Source organism: Chenopodium quinoa, unplaced genomic scaffold (assembly GCF_001683475.1).
Source record: "Chenopodium quinoa cultivar QQ74 unplaced genomic scaffold, ASM168347v1, whole genome shotgun sequence".
NCBI classification, from domain to species: domain Eukaryota; kingdom Viridiplantae; phylum Streptophyta; class Magnoliopsida; order Caryophyllales; family Amaranthaceae; genus Chenopodium; species Chenopodium quinoa.
This window is the reverse complement of record NW_018745569.1, coordinates 1,321,280-1,339,149: the sequence shown is the minus strand read 5'-3', so window position 1 is coordinate 1,339,149 and position 17,870 is coordinate 1,321,280. Positions and strand designations below refer to the sequence as shown.

The window sequence follows — 17,870 nt, the reverse complement described above, 5'->3', positions numbered from 1 at the left end:
AACGAAATTGCTGTCAATTGTATCTCAAAGAGGATTTCCAGTTTAACCCAAGCAATGTGTGGGGGAAATAAACCTCTTTAGGAAAGTGTATACATGCCTTTGACACTGTATCAAGGATTGAGACTCAATGGTCACCGGTATCCTCATGTTCATGCTTGATGTTGTCGGCTTGTAGAAAAGGCAAGTTTGATTCTTCACACCAGTGTAGTCTTTGTAAATTTCCAGTAATTTCTTTGACATTTTAAATACTTGATTGTAATACATTATATTGTATTTGATTTTACAATTTATATTGTAATCGTGTTATTTAGGTTTTGTTCCTACACATATTTTAAGTGTTTTTCTTTTTGAAATCACTGTAAACCTAACACTCTTCGGCGCCGTTGGAGCGCCCGGCTCTTTGCCGGCTAAGTCGACGCACAGGCCAAGGCCTTTTAGGCTTTTGCCTACAGAAGTTGGTCGATCCCCTTCAGCCGGTAGGGAAGACGCTGTCTGGGTAGGCAACACTTTCTTGGCTTTAGAGGAGCCTTTAGCAGACTCCTTCGGCTTCCGCTTGAGCATCTTGGAGATGGACTTCGGAATGTTCTTGCTCCCATCCTGATAATGGAACACATGGGTTACAACCGGTGATATGCCGCCTCATAATAATAAATAGATATACTACAAGTAAAAGGGGGGTAGGCGGAGCTTACCCCATCATTTTTGGCCGCCAGCTGGGTCTGCTTCTTCTCTAATTGTACCTTCCTGATCTCAGTTGCAGACCTGGCAGGTGTCTTCTCGGCGGCGACCATTTTTAGAGCTTCTTCTACAAAAAATTACCGGCTGGTTAGACAAACTTTCAACAAATTACATAGAAACAGTAGAAGCGGCACTAAAGAGCCGGATGGTGGTCTACGTACGTCTCTCAAAGATGGTACTAAGACCACAAGCAGAGAGGAACGCCTCATCCTTCAGCCAGTCCGGATTAGGTACCCAGTTCTTGGGTATTATTTTTGTGCCATCGTCCAAGGGCATAGTAGTCATTCTAAATAATCCCGGCTTTAGTAATTGTGTCCAGCCTTCCTCAAGAACATGCGGCAGGGCACACTTCTTCCCTAAGAGATGGTTTTTTATTATACCGGCGTAGAAAATGATTTTGACGCCGGCCGGGAGAGGAGACCAAATAAAACATGCTCCTCCAAATGGTCCATTTTGATGGTTTGTCAAGCGTCATCAAATACTCCGGGTGAGTGGTCAAGGTGTACCACGCCCCAGGTGGCACTATCATTTTCCAATTTTTCCCCAGGGGCCGCTTATCTAGGAAGGCGGGAAGACCCGTCTCCATTGCCAATCTATTCCTGGCAGACACACGAGCCCCAAACGGGTCTGATTGTGCCGACCAGGAAGTTACCTCATCTTCCTCACTGTCGGCATCCGCCTGTAATGAGCTTGACTCCTCGGAGCTTGATCTAGGCCGACCTCTTCGCCGTCTCCATCACTTGGGGTGCTAGGGGAACCTGGTGGAGAATATACTTCTTCCTCAGCCGGCGCATCAAATGAGTCGTCTTCCCTATACTCTGGATCAAGTGTCGTCCACATTGTCCGAGCCATAGAGTCCTGCACAGACACAGGGACGGTCAGATTTGGGGAAGAGCAGGGGTGGACAAGAACACCCATAGAAGGCACCCCCAGTCCTAAACTCAGCCGTACCAGGAGACCGGCTGACTACTGTCCTTGGCCGTGCCGTGTGTGTTGTTGGTGAATCCATTTATTCAATGCAATATACACAAACGGTAAAAATAATGAAAGAGGTGAGAATGGGAGAGACGGTTACCTTTATGAGTTTTCTGGAAAGGAAAGATGTCAAGCGTTGATCGGATGTCTCAAACGGGAATGGCAGACGGAATTTTTGTTCAGAAAACTTCAAACGGTTATCAGAGTCTCTCTCTCTAAAACTTTTACTTTCTCTCTCTATACTTTGCAAAAGGGTAAAAAATGAGGAGGGGGTAAACCGCTTTTTGTAGAGAGGTAAAACTTGGGGTACCCCTACAATTTTCCCAGAAGGTGAACAGTAAAAAAAAATTCAACAATGACAGCATGTCAAGTGTAACAGGCGCCACGTGGCATGCCACGTTACCCCTGTGAGGGGAAAATGATTTGGGTAAAAATACCCAGGCCACGTGGCCTTATCAGAAGGTGACACGTATCACCCTAAGAGAGGTCCAAAAAGGACCAATCACCAGTTGACACGTGGCATCCCTAATTAGCAGGGAAAAAGACGGCCTTCAGGGCCCAATTCCCGAGAAAGCCGCAAAGCGGCGTAGCCCACCAATCTAGGTGTAGGGAATATTTCAAACATCAACTTTGAGCGCCACTGTGATCATGCATTTAAGCATGGTGGCGTCCAAAGGGAAAGAAGCTAGAGCAAAAGAGTCGCCAATAAGTTTTAGGAACTTGTAAACCGTTCACGGGTGTAAAGGTTACACCCCATTCACGATCACGGAGATCGCTAACTCCATAGTGGTCCGGAATCATGACCAGATATTCGAGGATGATGGTACGAATCCAACCTAAAAGAGATTAAACCCGCCCTAAATAGGCCTCTACTTAATTCTTATGATATTCATGTGCGCTTTCTGATCAACATACATACAACAAGTTAGCTCTAAACCTGTTTAATCTATATTGGTTGATTATTAGTGCACAAATAAATCTATTATTGGCGATCACTTGAATTAAAATCGTATTAAGCCAAAATCAAATTATTAATTATCTTATTAGGCGTGATTCAAGTACAAATTCCCTTTAAACCCACAAGAAAGGGGCGTGATCAAGCAATAACAATGAATAATAAATAATCAAGCAACATATAATTATTGACACAACAAATCATCATCATAATCAATATCATCATTAAAGCATAATAATATTAGCAAGATCCTAGACATGATACTAACATGATTAATAACAAACCCTAGCATGTCGCTAAATAATAAGATCAAAGCTTTAGCCTAAACATGATACTAGAAACAACATGCTATTAGGATTATTAAAAGCATTCTAACATGATACTAGAAATCATAAATAAACATCCTAACATGATACTAGGAATTAATATAAAATTCTAAGCATGATTTCTATATCAAAAGAATAATTAAGATAATAGATCTACTCACTTTGATGCCTCGTATCTCTTTTTATCAAAACAATACACGTTAGTAATTTCAAGAAAGATTAAATTAAACAAATAAATCAAATAATAATTGAAATAAGGATTTGGGACCAAACCCTCAGAACTATCAACCTTTCATGTCGAGGGCGAAGGCAACTTCGAGCTTGACTAGGTGTATTAGAGTCTTGCAAAGGACGTATGGTGTGTGTTTGTGATGTGTTTAGGCTAAGGTTAAGAAAATCAAGAGAGAGATAAAGAATAAGCTTTAGCTTAGAGAGAAAAGGATGATGATTTTTGGTGAATGAAAACGGAGGAAATCGTCCCCTATTTATAGAGAAAAAACGACCGAAAAGATAAGAAAACGATCCGAATTCTATCCGGAATAAAACAGGTTTCATCGCGTGGCGATGGATTCATCGCGTCGCGATGGGGATATCGCTGCGCGATGCTTTTCAGAAGATAAGACTCGTACAGAATCCGACTTCCAATAAAATTGGGTTAGTCGAATATCCGTACTTATCCTTATTTTATCAGAATTAAATATATTAAAAACGCTCGTATTATTCGAAATAAAATCCTTAGTTTTTATCTTTTCAAAAATAGGATAATTAGAATCTAAAAAAATCTTCTAGAAAATTAAGATAAATCCTAATGGTTTTAGAAATATTATAGACCCTCCACATGATCATTGGGTCCGCATATAAAGCTCGGTTTGGGCCTAGTTTAGTATTTTGGCCATAACTTTCTCGTTATAACTCGGATTTGGGCTTAGAATATATCGTTGGAAAACACTTTTCAAGCCCTATCCAACTAAACAATCATTGGGCCCAGATTATGGACCAAAATAAACTGATTTGGACATTTTTATAATAAGGACACGAAAAGAATGATTTTGGTTTAAAGGCACGAAATGAATGATTTTGGCTTAAAACATTCTTAGGAAAGGTTAGAATTGGTCAAGGCTAAAGGAAATTCACGAGAATCTTCAACATTTCACCTTACTCGATAATCAAAGACGTGAAAGATACTCATCACTGGGTTTTTTTTGGAGAGACACAATCAGGTGTCTACACTAGGTCAGAATGACCTAAGGGCACATTTAACAATGATCCTATAAATAGGAAAATTTACCCCATTTTGGGAACACCTTCATTTATTACAACACAATTAATTTTCTTACATAAGAGAAAACCCTTGATCTCGGGATTCGAGAAATTCTACTTTAACTTTCCGCACTTTTTATCAACTTCGACCGGTTCTAACTTGATCGTCGGAGGCAGAACTCCTACAATCAGGAGTTTTCGTTGTTTAGCAAGTACAGCCGGCACGAAATGCACTTTTAGTGACGTAACTTTCCCGTAGAACACAAAAAACCCCGAAACACAAATAGTTAAAACAAATTCTAACACGAGTATACTTGTAATTTTAACGTTGCAAAAGCCAGAAGCTACGGAACCAAATATCCTATTTATAACCCTTTTTTTTTTTCTTTTTCCTCTTTCAGGTTTTCATCTTCTTTTTAAAAAAATTTCAAACTCTCTCTCTCTTCCCCACTCAATTCAACATCCTACGAATTTTTTCGACACTTTTTTTCCGTCAAAAAAAAAAAAAATTAAAATAAAACCCGATAATTCTCCGTCGCCGTCTCCGCCGCCATGGAGGAGAACTCAAAGATTGTCGTCGATGGTGGCGCTGCTAAAACATCCACCGATGATTCCGCCACAACAAACCCTAACCCTAATTCCGATATCACTACTTCTACCAATTCCAACTCCGCCGCCGTTAACGGCGGTGCTTCCGTCGCCGTTGATGGCGTTGGTGGATCCGACGGTGCTGCTCTCTCTCGGCAGTCTTCTAGAACTCCCTTCACTAACCTCAGTCAGGTTGATGCTGACCTCGCTCTTGCCCGCACTTTACAGGAGCAGGTAATTTCTTTATCATTCTATGTTTTGAAGTTTTAATTATATAACTTAAACGATAAATTTAGAAATTTATGAGTTGCTTTTAGTTTTGATTGTTTGTTTATTATTAATGGTGTTTTTAGTAATGAGCAATAGTGTAATTGTGTAATGAAAGCTTGATTTTTTAACTTTAGCGACGAATTTAGAAGTTTATGAGTTGCTTTTATAGTTTTATTTAAGTTTGTTAGCTAATTGTTTGTTTGTTATTTATGGTGAGCACTGAGCAGTAGTGTAATAGTGTATTGAAGGTTGATTATTGTAATTTCATCCGTCCTTAATTCCTTATATGTAAGCTCCATTTTCCTTTTTTCGGGCGTTTGTAGGAGAATGCTCCATTGCCCTAATCACCTAATCGGCGTGTGATCTCAATACTTAACTCTGTTGTCGATAAAATGTGGACCTACTATATTACGTGTCCATCAGTTTTATACAGCCAAATATTTAAACCCGTCTAGGAGCATACATTCTGAATGTAATTTCGATGAATGTGCTTAATGTGAACTCTGTTATTTACTTAGTTTTCGTGATTTGTTTTTGAGCAGGAAAGGGCATACATGATGCTAAGCATGAATGGGGGCGGGGGAGGGATTGGTTTTGGAAGGTGGGAGACTGGAATTTATATTCCTGATGATGAGGATGACGACTTTGGTGATTCCCATGATCATGAATATGATGATGAAGACGATGATGATGATGATGATGATGATGATGATGATGATGACGATGACGAGGAGAATGAGGAATATATTGACCATTATGATGACGAGGGTGAGGATGCGTTTGACGTTCACGCTCATGATGATTCTGGAGATAACGATGAACCTCATGTTGAACTTGATCCTAGCGCGTATCCTGATGATGAGGCATATGCAAGGGCCTTACAGGATGCTGAAGAGAGGGAAATGGCTGCTAGATTGTTGGCTATGGCTGGCATTACTGAACGTAAGTGTGGTCTGTACATGAGTCTGGATTAGTAATGTTACATTCTAATTCATCATATGATTAGTATGGGGACTATGGGCTTAATATTAACTGTCTCATGGTTGCAGGAGAAATAGTAGATGTGGAGGATCATAGGGCTCATAGGGAAAATTCTCAGGTAGTGTTACTCTTTTCAAAGTTGTTTTATGGGTTATCTATGAGTTACTATGTATTTGTTGTTTATTTCTGCTTTAGAAGACACGTCAGACAACTAACTTTTTTGGTTTGCATTTCACGTGATAGAGAAAAAAATATAATTTTAAAGCATAATTACATGAAACATTGTCATTAATTCCTTTTGTAACTTAGATATGAGTTAAAAAAAATTATAAAATTTGACCGTTTATGTTAGTATTTGGTTATTGTGTAATTATGTGTATTATGCTTAGATCTCTTATTGATAGATTTTTTTAGTATTATTATTATTCTCCAACACTAATGCAACTTTGTTTTAAATAGCTTGTCAACTTATTGTTATTTATCAAGAGATAAACAAGTTATAGACACCGAACATGCAAGGGCTCCGTAGGAGTTTTAAACCATTGCCACGGATTGTTGTATTGGTGCAGTCGCACAGTAACTTGATTTCTATCCAAGAGCTTTTCTGCTGGTTGCTTTCCTATTGATCCCACCTCCTCCCCCCGCCCGAACATGCAAGGGCTTCCTAGGAGTTTTAAACCATTGCAACGTAATGTTGTATTGGCGCAGTCGCACAGTAACTTGATTTCTATCCAAAAGCCTTTTGTTGGTTGCTTTCCTATTGATCCCTATGTCTAATTTAAATTGAGATGATTGTTGCTATTATGGAGACTCCTTTTCTCACTTCAGCTTCCTTTGTATGTGTTTTGGACTTAAGTCCCTCTCGCATAGTGGATAAGGTGCAGGTCTTATATGGCTTATTCTCTATCCCTACCTCCACAATGGCAAAGATGTTTTTATTACTCCATTGTCCTATGAGTCATCACTTATTCACTTGGCTACTAATTTAGAGTGAACAAGAAGTTAAAGGGTTGGTCTATCATGTGATTTAGTCCATTATCCAAATTGAAATGTTGCTCAGTAGATACTCTAAACAAAGTTTATTTAGAAACACTATCTCGTGTTATACCTTAGACTTGAGACCTTATTAATATGCTAATTGGCTTTACCTTCCTAAAAGACACGATATTTTTAGGAGGTAATATTCAATTGTTCATCTTCATGGTGATTCATCTTTGGGATAATAGGGTAAGGGAAGGAAATTTTTTGATTGATTTGTAAAGTAATCTTGTTTACTATGTATGTATTTCATACCATAAACTACAGAGTATCATATAAAAGACATTTTTGTTTTTGGAGCAATATTGGATATTTATTCTCATGGGAAAAGTGCAACTTTTTGAAACTTTGGCATGGAGAGCTTTCTTTTATTTTATTTTATTTTATTTTATTTTTTATTTTATTTTATTTTTTTTTTTTTTTTGGTGCAAGGGGGTGCCTGCTACCTGGAATATGTAATTAGGAAAACTATTTGTTTAATGGATGTTGGCATATAAACTTATTGAAATTTTTACCCACGACCTGTTGCTTTGTGAACCTTTCACATTTATTTTTTGTCTTAAATTCCTGATCGCTCAATTTTTCTCTGGTTCTTTTTCTGGCCTTCCTGAAATATGTGGGTTTTACTTCCTATCTTTCAGGATACATGGGAGGAGGTTGATCCTGATGAACTTTCCTATGAGGTAATTCTGGTATTTTTAGAATACATGGTCAACAATTCTGTAATCAGATTTTGTATGATGTTGTTCCTGACGAGCGATGTAATTGTATTCAACTTAATGAAGCTCACTTCAATATTGACAGGAACTGATTGCTCTCGGTGATGTAGTTGGTACAGAGAGTAGAGGATTATCAGCTGATACTATTGCATCGCTGCCTTCGACAAATTATAAATGCCAAAACAATGAAGAATCAGAGACAGATACGTAAGTGGGACAGGGATAGGTTTCTTTTCTTAATACTCTTTATGATATGTTGGTGTAATTCTTTTGCTGCTTTTGCAGTTGTGTCATTTGCCGATTAGACTATGAGGATGGTGATGGAATGACCACACTCCCTTGCAAGCATGCCTATCATTCAGATTGCATAAATGATTGGTTGAAAATAAACAAGGTGAGGTAGCACTGGACACCTAATATCTGATATTCATTATGCCTTTTCAATTGTACATTCACATGTCCAATAGTTCATATTTTACAGTCAAAAGTATTTCTTGAATAATTGTGTGTTAATCTTGTAAGCTGGCTACTTTGTCTAACAAAACCCTGCATGCATCTGGGCCTCCTTGAACCCTTATTTATGCCAACAGAAGGACACATAATTGGCTGTTGTTGACCTGATGTGTATTCAATAAAGTTCTGCATAGTATTGACAACCATAGGATCACTTTCTCCTGCTGACCCTTGCAATGAGAAACCTTTTGTATTGAGACTAATTTGTTGTTTGTGAGACTTTCTCAGATTACTGGGACTAATTCGTTGTCCCTAACTCTCAAATTAATGGCTCTCATATGAAAATGAATTAATCAGTCTATAGAGTTTAATCATGTTTAGCTTGGATTTGTGCTGCAGACTACTAAGACTCTGAGAGTCATCAGTCAGTGCTAATATTTCATAAATTCTACCCATTATACTCCCTCCGTCCGCAAATAAAACCCACTGGGAAAGGGTTTCTAGGAGAGTAATTGTAGTTGGGTAAAAATAGAAGGTAGTGTGTTAAGAGGGGTTTTGTTGATCAATGTGAATTTGAAAACAAGTTTGTGGATGATGGACCTCCTTCAATGAGATTTGGGGCTTTGAAATGGGACAATAGGAGAAATGAGGCTTTTTATTTTGGTACTAGCATATTGGTTTTATATTCTTGTGCCCTGTATCTGAATTGACTATCCTGTTCCAATAGGTGCCTTAGATTAAGTGCTAGTACCTTTTCAACTATGTGTGATTGGTGATGCACAGCTAATTGGAAACTTTTCAAAATTAATGATTATGCACTATAGCTAACATGCATTAATGTAGCGTCCTTGTTTGGAGACTGCTAAGTGATTGTTATGCTTTAGGCCTGCTGAAAATTTCATCTGCAAAGTTGGCAAGAAAGACCATTAATTTGCTCATTGTATTATGTCGTGGAAATATTTTCTGTAAATTTATCATCTGCAAAGTTACTATGTATTTGTTGGTTATTTCTGCTTTAGAAGACACGTCAGACAACTAACTTTTTTGGTTTGCATTTCACGTGATAGAGAGAAAGACCATTCATTTCTTTGCAAGTCTTATCGTAATTTAATTATGATATGTTTATAGGTCAACTATTTGAAATGCTGTGATTAAAATGATTTAAAACCTTGATGCAATATTTATTAGAATTAAACTTTAGTAGACTCCACATCTGAACTATCATGCATTGGATTTGGACTATTTACATCTGTATAATGGTTGCTGAGGGGAATTGATTTTCCAAAAATTGATTTAATACTTCCACTGTGATAGACTAATAGCACAGTTATCTTTGCTCTTCTCACAAAGAGGAGTGATAAAATTGTTTCTCATTGTTGAGATGTTCTAGGAGTTAACATAGCTTATCTCCATGGGGAACTTGTTCAGTCATGTAGCAATATTTCTTTTATCTTTTTTTTTTTCCTTGTTCGGCTATGGAGATCTACTGTTTCCTTATCTGTTCTACTTGTTGATGCAGGCGTGTCCCGTTTGCAGCGCAGAGGTTTCAACATCTCAGAATAGCTAAGATATGGAATAGATGATACTTTGGTGTATATTAGATTCTATATGAAATTGCCAATTAAAGGCCATAGATCTGGTTGTCATGCTTTTCTTTCCAGGGGACAAACTAATTCTTCGGTTATTGTATCTGTTCTTGATTATTCCCCGTTCGAGAATGGAATACCTTCTTTTGTCTCAAATTTTTCTCACTGGAGTTCAATATCAATGCCTTTTGCTTTTTGGCGTAGGATGCAGGTTTCCCGGTGTAATATTTAATTAATCTTTCTTACTCTGTAGTGTTTGTTTAATCAATTCTGGCGTTCTGTATTTGATCATAGCATAAGCCTATGGTATAACTTCTGCACAGAGTAAATTGTTGATTTCAGGTAGTTGTGAGACCTGAACATTTATAGGATTCTCCAGGCAGGGCCTATTAGTAGTGAAAATGAAAATTGTACTACCCATTGTATTGTCGAAACAGGTGTAAATAATACTCCGTAATCTACTCTTCAACCAAAATATATCTTGTTAGGGACTTAGAGTTGGCATGTATATTTCAAAGTCTAGTAGGAGCATAGACTTCATTGTTGGAGCCTCAGGCTCACACTACACCTTTACCCCAACTAGTCTCTTTCTTGTTCTATGGTAAATTTCTTTTTTAGCTTGAGAGGAAAATGAAGGAACATTGGCCTTTTCATTCCTGCCTTTCTTTTGATTTATGGTGCCGGATGCTGGATAAGGGGTACGAGTAGTTACTTATGCAGCATGATTATGATAAAACATGTTTGAGTAGTTTCTTATCGTGCAACATGCTTGTGGTAAAACATGTTTTCATCGCATTCAACCCAAAATAAGGGGTACGAGTAGTTTCTTATTGTGCAACATGTTTATGGTAAAAGAAAATTCAGTTTAACAATCCCAACTTTAGACGATTTACTCTGAATAATCCTAAATTGAATTAGTTTATAATAATCCCACTTTTGACATCAGTTTGCCTCTAGCCGTCCTAATCGGTCATCAACCTAATATATCAGGTTTTTTTGATACGTGGCATCACGTGAGTGATCCAAAAAAATAAAAAAATAATTCACAAAAAAACCTCTCATCCCTACCAGTCACCCCCTCCCCCTAGCCCACCTGGAAACCACTCCAACTCGGCCGAAAACCTCCCCCTTCCCCCACGAAAAACAACCCTCTTCCAGCCCTACCCCCGATAAGATGTATTTTAAAGTCAACTTAATGGATGGATATGATAAATTTTATTAAATGGAGGGTTGAAATTCATTCTACAATGAACACAATTTTATTGTAGCCATTTGAAAACTATCCTCAGAAATTATAATATGAAAAACCTTAATCATCCATTCTACTCATTTGAGTTACTTGCAATTTTCTTGTCCAACTCTAGTCAAAACAAAAATTCTTGAATAAAGACTCAAATCAAAAGAGATCATATATTTTTTTCTCTTAAGAATAAAGATCTTATAGGCAAGAGATTGATTTGATTTAAAGAACCCATTACATAAATGAGAGGGAAGATAAAATCTTAAGGTGCTATTTGATAAAATCTATCCTTGTTAGCAGAGAGCAAATAGGCCAATACAAACTTACAAACATGTATGTACAAGCAACTGACTGCAGATGATATTGTGAACAATCGTTGAATCCTTGTAATCAACTGCAATACTTCATATATGTACCATTTTTTTATACAGGTAAACTACTCAACCTACACACTGCAAGACAAATCCTATACCAAAATCGTAAAATGACATGTAGAATGAACTGCTCCAGTGGATGATATGAGGAATGCCAAGATGCTCATCAATCTCATACACAATCCCACGGATACGATTAACCCCGTTGTCAATGCTGTGGTGGTTCAAGAAGGTCAAAGTAAAGCAAGCACCCCCAGTAGGTTCTTCCTTGGATCCCAAAGTGAGGAGGAAGGGTCAATATGAAATACATCCTCTGTTTCTCTTTACTAGCAACACTTCCCTTGAATGAACTGTCTTAATACTTCCAACATAGCTCAAAATCAAAAGTATACATCTTTATCAACGATCAGCGATTCAGTGGAGAGAATGTTCAAAGATGTTCAGTGGTCGCAAGTTAACTGTTTCCTTGGTATTCATGGGATAGTTTACCCATGGCATTGAGTAGTGAAGAAAGTGCACCAAGATTTGCGAACAATCATGGTGGAAAATTAGTTTCTCTCTCACCATGAGATATTGTAAAATCAGAAAATCGATTGCTGCTCCAAAGTTATTGAACTTTCATGAAATTCTCTGAAGTAGTTACCCTGTTAGATTTGGAAGAACAAGACATCAATCAATCAGCTAGATTTGCAGGATGCAACTAATCACAATCACAATGAAAATATGAAGAGATATGACAAACATATTACATGTTTGGGAGCTATAGTGAAAATATGTTTCTAAGTAGTGTGGAAACAATCTAAAAAGGATAAAACGTTTCCTCTAAAAAATATTGTTACACATTATAACATGTCTACTCAGATGCACCTGAAAATTTACAAGGTACAGGACAAAAGAGCAAGGAATACAGTAAGGAAAGTAAAGTAAAAAAAATAAAATAAAATAAAGTGCAGACTGAAAAATCATCACAGGATTAATTTGAGGTAAACATGTTAATATGCACACCTAGGCACGCTCTTGAATTGAGTACATAGACAGAAGAAAACAGCTCAAGCAGTATGGGGGAAATAACACTTTCTTATATATGTTATGAAACTTTATAAATATGATAAGAGTTGCATAAATGACCAATGAACTACAAAGGCAGCCTCATAGGCTCGTATCCTAGCACCCAGTGCCTCAAGCCCCATTATAATATACACCATGCACAATTTTGAAGCCATTACCAATCCAACAGTGACATAGTTTGCTAACCACTGTCCCCTAATGAACACCAATATTAGTAAATTCATTCAACAAATTAGATTATAGCTGGAAGTGTACCTGTGTTGGAGATATGGCAATACTCGAAGTCATTACAGAAAATTGCCAGGTGATGATTGAAGTCAACAAGTCAACAACCTTCTCCATGTAAGAAGGATGGAATGCTCTAAATTCACAGTTCTCATGGCATGAAGCTTTCAAATTGTTATCCGATGCTTATGGTCTTAGGCTTAAAATTTAATTAAATATCGGCTTAACTTCATGCATCAGCTTCCAAACAAATAATGGGATTCTCCCCAGCCTCACTCTTCACCCCAATTCAAGGAACCGTTGGAGATGCCACCTTCAGCAAGGAGAGTATTAACATTGCAAGAAGTAGAAGGATCGTCACACAGTTTGGCTATTGCATTTCTTACAACTGCATAATTTTTATCTACAGGGTCTGGAAACATTCTTTTTCAACAATCTTCTTCAATATGTCCAAAGCCAAGATATGGTTCTTGTTCAACATACAAGAATCCAACAAAGCTATATAAACAAAAATGTCAGCACTCATTTCCTTTTTCTCCATTTCACAGAGAAAAGATAGGGCCGTATCAGGCATGCCATTCTTGGAGAGGCCACTGATTAAAGCCATGAAAGCAATTCTATAGGGGCAGCATGCTTTTATCTCCATTTGATTCCAAAGCTTAAGCGCATCGTGAGGTCGCCCAGCATTGCATAGCCCATCTATTAAAGTTGTATAGGTTATGACACTGGGTTCCCTGTCTTCTCCGGCCATTTTGGAATAGCAAATGATAGCCTGATCTACATTACCAATCTTGCACCATCCGTCAATAAGAGAATTATAGGTTACAGTTGATGGGATAAGTCCCTGAGCAAGCATATCTTTCAACATGTTCTCAGCTTCTGACATTCTACTTGCTTTACAGAGGCCATTAATCAAAATGTTGTAGGTAACTACATCGGGTCTGTAACCACGGGAATATATATTATGAAACAACTCCAGAGCACGGTCAACTTCCTGAAGTTTGAAAAACCCATCAATAGCAGCAGAATATGGAACTAGATGCGGAACAAGACCTTCTTTCACCAATTTAGCAAGAAAATAAGAAGCTTCCACTGCTCTCCCATGTCTACACAGCTGTTTAACAAGTGTCGTAGAATTCTTTATCCATGGTTCATGGCGGTAAACACACATCTCTCACTATACTTGTAGCTCCAATGACATCCCCTTTTCTACAAAAATACCCATATATGGAGTTGTAGGTGAAATGAGTTGGCCCAATTCCTGATTGCTTCATCTCTCCCAAGAGGTTAAGACTGTCAATTACTCTATCAGCATTGCTTAAAGCATCGATTAAATTGTTGTACAAGAGTGTATCCTTTTGGCAGCCAAATTTCGCCATAGCTCCAAAGAGCTGAAGTGCTTCGTCCAATCTACTATTTTGGCATAGAGCATTAATGATTATACTAAACGAAGATGAATCCAAGCAATTAATTCCTTTAAGCTTGAAAAACTTCTCTAACCTACTACCATACTGAGGTTTTTCCTCCATCATCATTTTCACCAACTCGAGGGCTCTATCAATAAAACCAATGCAAACAAGACCATTCAAAACAGAATTATAAACCAATTTCACCGATTCAATATCAAGACACTCTCCGTTTTCCTCAAGTAACTGTGCCATTGTCTCCTCTTCATCAGTGAAAGATAGAAGCTTTGTGAGTATACCAAAATCAGGAGAAATCCCAGAATCCTTCATTTCTGAATACAAATTTAAAGCTCTCTGAGGCTTTTTAATCTTGCAAAGACCTCCAATCAGCACATCATAGACACCAATATCAGCTGAAATCCCTGATCCACGCATTTTTTCATATAGTTGAAGGGCCTTATCAACTTTGAAATTAGATACAAACCCATGTATTAATACATAAAATGTCTTCTCATTCAATCTCAAATTGCAATCTTCCATCTTTTCAATCAGCTCGAATGCCCTATCCACCTCCCCCCACTTACTGAACGACACAGCTAAGATTGACAATACATAGGAGTCAACCCATCCTCTTTCAAGCATTTGGTTAAAAACAATCAAAGCCTTATCAAACTCCCTAGCATTGCAATAAACCTGGAGAAGCGGCGTCATCGTATACTTATCAACCATCCACCCAAACATCTGCATTTCATTCAATCTTTTCTCAGCTAGAACACACAAGTTCGATTTAGCTATGGTCTCTAATAAACAATTATAGCTATAATTATTAGGAACACAAAGACCCATCTCCCTAACTCGATCAAACAACAAATTAGCTTCTTCTACCAATCCTACTCTCCCCAAACACCTAATAAAAAACCCCAATGCCCCAGGAGACGTAAAACAACGAGAATCAATCAATTCTAAAGCTAAAGCTTTCATTGGGGCATTTTGTCGAACACCTGATAGGATTGAAGCCATAGCATTAATAGTATAACAATTATGAAAATAACCTTTCTGGGTTTTCGCCCAAGTGAAGAATCTGTACGCAACTTTCCAATTCCTAATGCCCTTCAACACAGCTTCAACGATTTCAGGGGTGAGTCTGCAACCCAGTTGACTCAGTTCTTTGTTGTTGTTGGCCTCAAAACGATTCTGGGTAAAAATTGAAATCAACTCATCAACAACCTCTACACTATCAGGAGAAAGATTAGGATTGTAAGGGTTAGAGCTAAATTTTCTGGAGAATGATGGAATTAAAGACAAATTGGTGATGAATTGAGCAGCAGAAAAGTGGAAGAGCTTGATTGAAGTGTAAGAATTCATGAACTCCATTGATTTATGAAGAGAATGGTTTTTGATGAATGCTTGATGTAATGCAGTGAAGATAGAGCTTCGAGGATGGTAATGGCGTCGCATTTTGAGAGAACATTCATATCACTCACAGTCACTGCCGCGCAAATCTTGTTTGAATAGCTGGAAATTGTTTGATGTGTTTTTCCTTTATTTGATTCTTGTTGGGGTTAGGGGTTGGGAGTTGGGACTCTTGAGAGTTGAGACTACTTACCTATTTAGGGATGACACGGGTCGTGCTAGTTTGAAAGCGAACTTGGTATGACGTGTGATATGACCTAATACGGTCAAAGCATGACTCAACTCAGATTTTTTATGTGGATTGTGTGTTATGTTTGAACTGTGATTATTTTTGCTTAGGGATAAGTGAAATCGAGACCGATACAATAAATTTAGTTAACATAGTAAAATATAATGGTTAGTATGTTAGTGATAACATCTTGTTAATCCAACAAATGTTAAGAGTTTAAGTGAATTGGTATCTTATTTGTAGATCAATGGACAAATGCCTAACATTGGTCACTTTTTAGTTTATGATGGGTTACTAATCTTAGTATGACACTATGAGTATGACCATGACCTTGCACACGCACACTCACAGGCACATGGGATAAGTATGGCTCAAGCCAATTAAGCATGTGCATCGTGAAGTATCTAGGTCGTGGTCATGAGAGCACTTGGCCTATTGGGGAGCATGAGCTTGTAAAACCCTTGTTGGGTCGTGGTTGTGTCAAATTCTCTTTGTTCTAAATTTTTTGCAACATTTTGATTGGACATGTTTGTATATAATATAATATAGTATTATTGTAATTTGCACATCATCAGCACTTTGCACCCAACATTGAGTTAATTTTAATGACGTCACTATTAGAAGTTGTGTTGATCTTTAAACCCAAGTCATAGTTGATCTGATGTCATTGAGACTAATCTATTTTAAATAATTCTGCTACTTTTTTTACGAGTAAAATTTAATTTGCTTCTAGTAGTAGTAGTTGCATGTTAGATGTCTCCATCCCTTACAAGTTTAAAACTAGTTGATGTGTTATCTTTTCCTAATAAAGTAACAAAACAGTTGATGTGTTAACCCTTATCTTTTCCTATATTAAGACCTTAAGACAACTATATATCAACAGGTTAAAAACAATAAAAATAGCAGAAATCTTAGGATACAAACATTATCAACCATGCTTTTCAATGTAGTTTATCTAAAAATCCTCCCCAAACATAGGAATTATTTTAAGGAGATTATAAATTGTTTCAAAATGATAACAAAACAAGGTACCTTCTGCCATTATTCAGGCCAAAGGGTCAATAATCTAAACATTGGAGACACCCAAAGAAAAAGTGAACGAATCTATCAAAGTTAATAAAATTTTAGCTTAGATAAAAAGAAGTTCGCCTTTTCTTTTAAGAGTGTTCTCTTTTATGTTATAGTATCATAAACATGGCAGGAGGAGTAATTGTAACGGGTGGTCGTGGAGGTAAACAATACGAAGGCCGTGTTACCGGCTTTGTGATTGTTACGTGCTTGGTGGCTGCCACGGGTGGGCTTATATTCGGGTATGATATCGGAATATCCGGGGGTGTAACGTCCATGGATATATTCCTAAAGAAGTTTTTTCCAACAGTGTATGAAGCAGAAAAAAAAGCATCAGGGGGAAACCAATATTGCAAATTTAATAATGAGTTGCTAACGTTGTTTACTTCATCTCTTTATTTGGCAGCACTAATTGCCTCTTTCTTTGCATCTAAAGTGACCAAGGCTTTTGGAAGAAAAATTTCTATGCTTTTTGGAGGAGTTATCTTTCTTGCTGGTGCACTTCTTAATGCATTTGCTGTTAATGTTGAAATGCTTATTGTTGGTCGTATATTACTTGGTATAGGCATTGGTTTTAGTAATCAGGTAATTTACCTTTTATTGTTTTTTTCTCGATGTTTTACGTACAAACAAGATTCTTGATATTGGTTTATGAAAGTTCTTTACGTTTTATCTGTCACAATCTTCAATCTTTGACCAATATCACATGAATAAGGATTATAAAATTGATAGATTGGAAATAACACACATTTTGACCAATTATTTAACAATGTTTCTCATGATAATGCATTGTAATAGCAAGAATTTTGTTAGTATTCTCTATAACTTATTTAGGGTATTTTGGTTGGAATTTCTAAAGTTTGAAGACTTTGAACCGGTATGATCTAAACTATTGTTATCTGTATAGTCTATTTTGATCCGATTAATCTATTTTAATATTGTCTATTCTTAACAATAA

The 17,870-nt window shown here is 37.2% G+C and overlaps 2 protein-coding genes across 2 annotated transcripts; one reads left to right on the top strand and one right to left on the bottom strand.

Moving 5' to 3' along the window:
• Positions 1 to 4,615: 4,615 nt before the first annotated feature.
• Positions 4,616 to 10,095, top strand: LOC110716260 (E3 ubiquitin ligase BIG BROTHER-related-like). The gene is made up of 7 exons (XM_021894869.1): positions 4,616 to 5,076; positions 5,655 to 6,054; positions 6,162 to 6,211; positions 7,773 to 7,814; positions 7,936 to 8,057; positions 8,136 to 8,244; positions 9,823 to 10,095. The coding sequence occupies exons 1-7, from the start codon at positions 4,807 to 4,809 to the stop codon at positions 9,868 to 9,870; spliced, it is 1,041 nt and encodes a 346-aa protein (XP_021750561.1). The 5' UTR covers positions 4,616 to 4,806; the 3' UTR covers positions 9,871 to 10,095.
• A 1,397-nt stretch (positions 10,096 to 11,492) lies between these two features.
• On the bottom strand, positions 11,493 to 15,775 carry LOC110716321 (putative pentatricopeptide repeat-containing protein At5g08310, mitochondrial). The gene is given in 4 exon segments (XM_021894936.1): positions 11,493 to 12,147; positions 12,827 to 13,226; positions 13,229 to 13,971; positions 13,973 to 15,775. Coding segments are annotated over 3 exon segments (2,589 nt in total). The 5' UTR covers positions 15,661 to 15,775; the 3' UTR covers positions 11,493 to 12,147; positions 12,827 to 13,068.
• Between the last annotated feature and the right edge of the window lie 2,095 nt (positions 15,776 to 17,870).